This window comes from Macrobrachium nipponense, chromosome 11 (assembly GCF_015104395.2).
Source record: "Macrobrachium nipponense isolate FS-2020 chromosome 11, ASM1510439v2, whole genome shotgun sequence".
Classification (NCBI taxonomy): Eukaryota; Metazoa; Arthropoda; class Malacostraca; order Decapoda; family Palaemonidae; genus Macrobrachium; species Macrobrachium nipponense.
The window spans coordinates 33,235,386-33,238,161 of NC_061087.1; the positions used below are offsets into that span (position 1 = coordinate 33,235,386).

Here is a 2,776-nt window from a genome sequence, read left to right on the forward strand (position 1 = left end):
ATGTTGGGCAATGTGCTGCTGTCCGGTTAGTTGTCTCAGGATTTCAGGTCACAGACCAAGACTATGATGATGCTATTGCAGCTTTGCAAGATAGATTTGCTAATCCAGAGAAGGTAAAACAAACATTAGTGCTTCAGTTGTTTAATATGGTTAAGCCTAAGAATACTGCTAAGGAATTGGAGCAGTTTAAGCTGGATTTTGAAAGAATTATGAAGACTCTTCAACACTATGTTACTGATTTACAGTCTTCCCATTGGCTTATTGCTCTTCTGTTACAGAGCAAGTTGCCTATAAAGGCAGAGATGTTCATTTTTCAGAAATTTCAGACTAAATATTTTACAGTTGATCAAATCAGCACAGGTCTTGCCGACCACCTTGAATTTCTTGATAGGATGCCAAATAGTGGCAAATTACAGTCTGATAGTGATAAATTTCCACAGGATAGTGGCAAATCTCAAGTTAGAGATAAAGTGAAATCCTCCAACCAGACACGGCAGGTATTTGCAGATAAGACTCAGATTGGAACTTATTCAGTTGAAGCAACATCTTCTAAAAACCAATGTTTATTGTGTTCATCAGATAGTCACAGAGCCAGACGATGCTCAAAGTATGCTGATGTAACTTCCCGAAGAAGTAGGCTGATAGATATGGGACAGTGTTATAGATGTTTAAGAAATAAGCATAATGGCAGGTGTTTGCAGCTTGTTAAATGCTTTGTCTGCAATAAGACTAATCATAATGAAGTTTTTTGCTACAGCAATTTTGGAGCCAAGTTGCAAAGTGAGGTGAAGGCAGATGATACTGTAAAGTCAGATAAGCAAGTTAACAGTACTACAAACATTGAAGTTAAGAGTGTAGTTTCAAGTACAAAGAGTGCAGGGTCCAAATATTCTTCTGCTTTAGCTACGGCTCAGGTCAAAGTATCTAATAATGATAACTCCAAGTCACAGTATGTTCGCCGCTTTTTCGATCCTGGATCGCAGATTTCATTTATTACTTCCAAGTTAGCTACGGTACTACAGCTAAAGACTGTTGAGAGTCGCAACTTATTTTGCAAGGTTATCATTCCCAGCCAAAGGAGGGGCAATTTGATATTGTGACCCCTCTAGTTTCTTTAGGTAGGAGGATTAAGAAAATGAGAGTTGTAATTGTGGATGAGTTACCAGGTAGTATTTCTGCACCAGGCATGCATAAGGTTTATCAAATGCTGCAGGGTAAAGGGATTAAAACTGCAGATGAAATTTCATCCAACACTGTCTCAAGGATTGAATTAATAGTGGATTCTGATTATTTTGCTGATTTTGTTGGTGGTGTTACCAAGTTTGAAGGTGTTAGATTGTTTGAGACACCTAGTGGTTACATTCCATTTGGTAAGATTTCCTCACAATATTCCAATAACCTGGAAACTTCCATTAAGACAAATGTTGTTGTTTGCAGATTAACTGCTAATATTTATCTTCTTCATGTTAGTGATTTGATTGAAGAGAATAATGAACAAGTTCATAAATTATGGGAATTAGAATCGATAGGCATCAATCCAACTGCCCCATCGGTAGAAGATGATTGTGTCTACAAAAGGTATGTCAATAGTATTGAGTATCAAAATGGACAGTATTTTGTTCGTCTTCCCCGGAAAGAAATTTGTCCCCTTTTGCCCAACAACTATAGAATGGCTTTAGGTCAAGTGTATACATTAAGGAAAAATTTATCCAAGGTTCCTGGACGTTTGGATGCATACCATAATATCAGCCAGGATCAGTTAAAACAGAAATTTATTGAGAAAGTTCCTGATGCAGTAGCTGGTGCTAATACACATTATATTCCGCATCATGGGGTGCTTAAAGATTCAGACACTACCCCCTTAAGGATAGTGTATAATAGCAGTGCTCGAGATGGAAAGGATAATCCTTCTCTCAATGATTGTTTAATCAAGGGACCCTCCCTGACAGAGATGTTAGGTGATGTTTTGTTAAAGTTTAGAGTCAATGATTTTGCATTTTGTGCAGATATTAGCAGAACCCAGAAGCAGGTTTAGACACTTATAGATTTGCTAGTGTGCTGTTTGGTAGCACATCATCTCCATTTTTGTTGATGGCAACACTTGACTATCATTTGAGTAGGTCAGGTAGCCCCTTTAAGAATTTGATTGCCAAATCCTTTTATTTTGATAATCTTCAGGGTAGTATGTCTAAAGAAATAGAATTGTTAGAATTTTATGGTGAGGCTAACAAGCATTTGAGGAGTGCCAATATGCCACTCAGGACTTGGGTAACTAACAATGAGAAACTTAAAATAAAAATCGAAGAAGATAACAGTGGTTATGTAGTTCCTACCACTACTTCAGTTCTTGGATTGAATTGGGATGTCAACTCAGACATGCTTAGTCTGAAATCGGCTAAAATATTCGTACCTGAAGTTATCACAAAACGCAATTTACTTAGTTTGGTCTCAACGGTTTTTGATCCACTAGGATTCCTTTCTCCAGTAATCATAAGGGGTAAAATCCTCATTCAAGCTGCTTGGAGGACTAATGTCTCCTGGAATGATCCATTAAGTGAAGAATTTTTTGCAAATATTTTGTGACAGCTCGACGAAAGCTTATGGTTGTACAGCCTGTTTGGTAGGAAGCGGAGAAAGTATTCTTGTTATGGCAAAAGCTAAGGTTGCTCCCATTAAAACAAAAACTCTTCCCCAATTGGAACTGACATCAATTTGGTTAGGAACTAAATTAGCCAACTACATTCACAAAATTTTAAGTGATATTAATATTTCAAGA

The 2,776-nt window shown here is 37.3% G+C and overlaps 1 protein-coding gene across 1 annotated transcript; it reads left to right on the plus strand.

Annotated features, from left to right (window-relative positions):
• The first annotated feature begins 1,135 nt into the window (after window positions 1-1,135).
• Window positions 1,136-2,035, plus strand: LOC135208449 (uncharacterized). Its single transcript, XM_064240644.1, has one exon. The coding sequence runs from the start codon at window positions 1,136-1,138 to the stop codon at window positions 2,033-2,035; it is 900 nt and encodes a 299-aa protein (XP_064096714.1).
• Window positions 2,036-2,776: the final 741 nt, after the last annotated feature.

Bases quoted from the DNA above. Each gene is read 5' to 3' on its own strand.
- LOC135208449 (XM_064240644.1), top strand. From the start codon at position 1,136: ATGAGAGTTGTAATTGTGGATGAGTTACCAGGTAGTATTTCTGCACCA.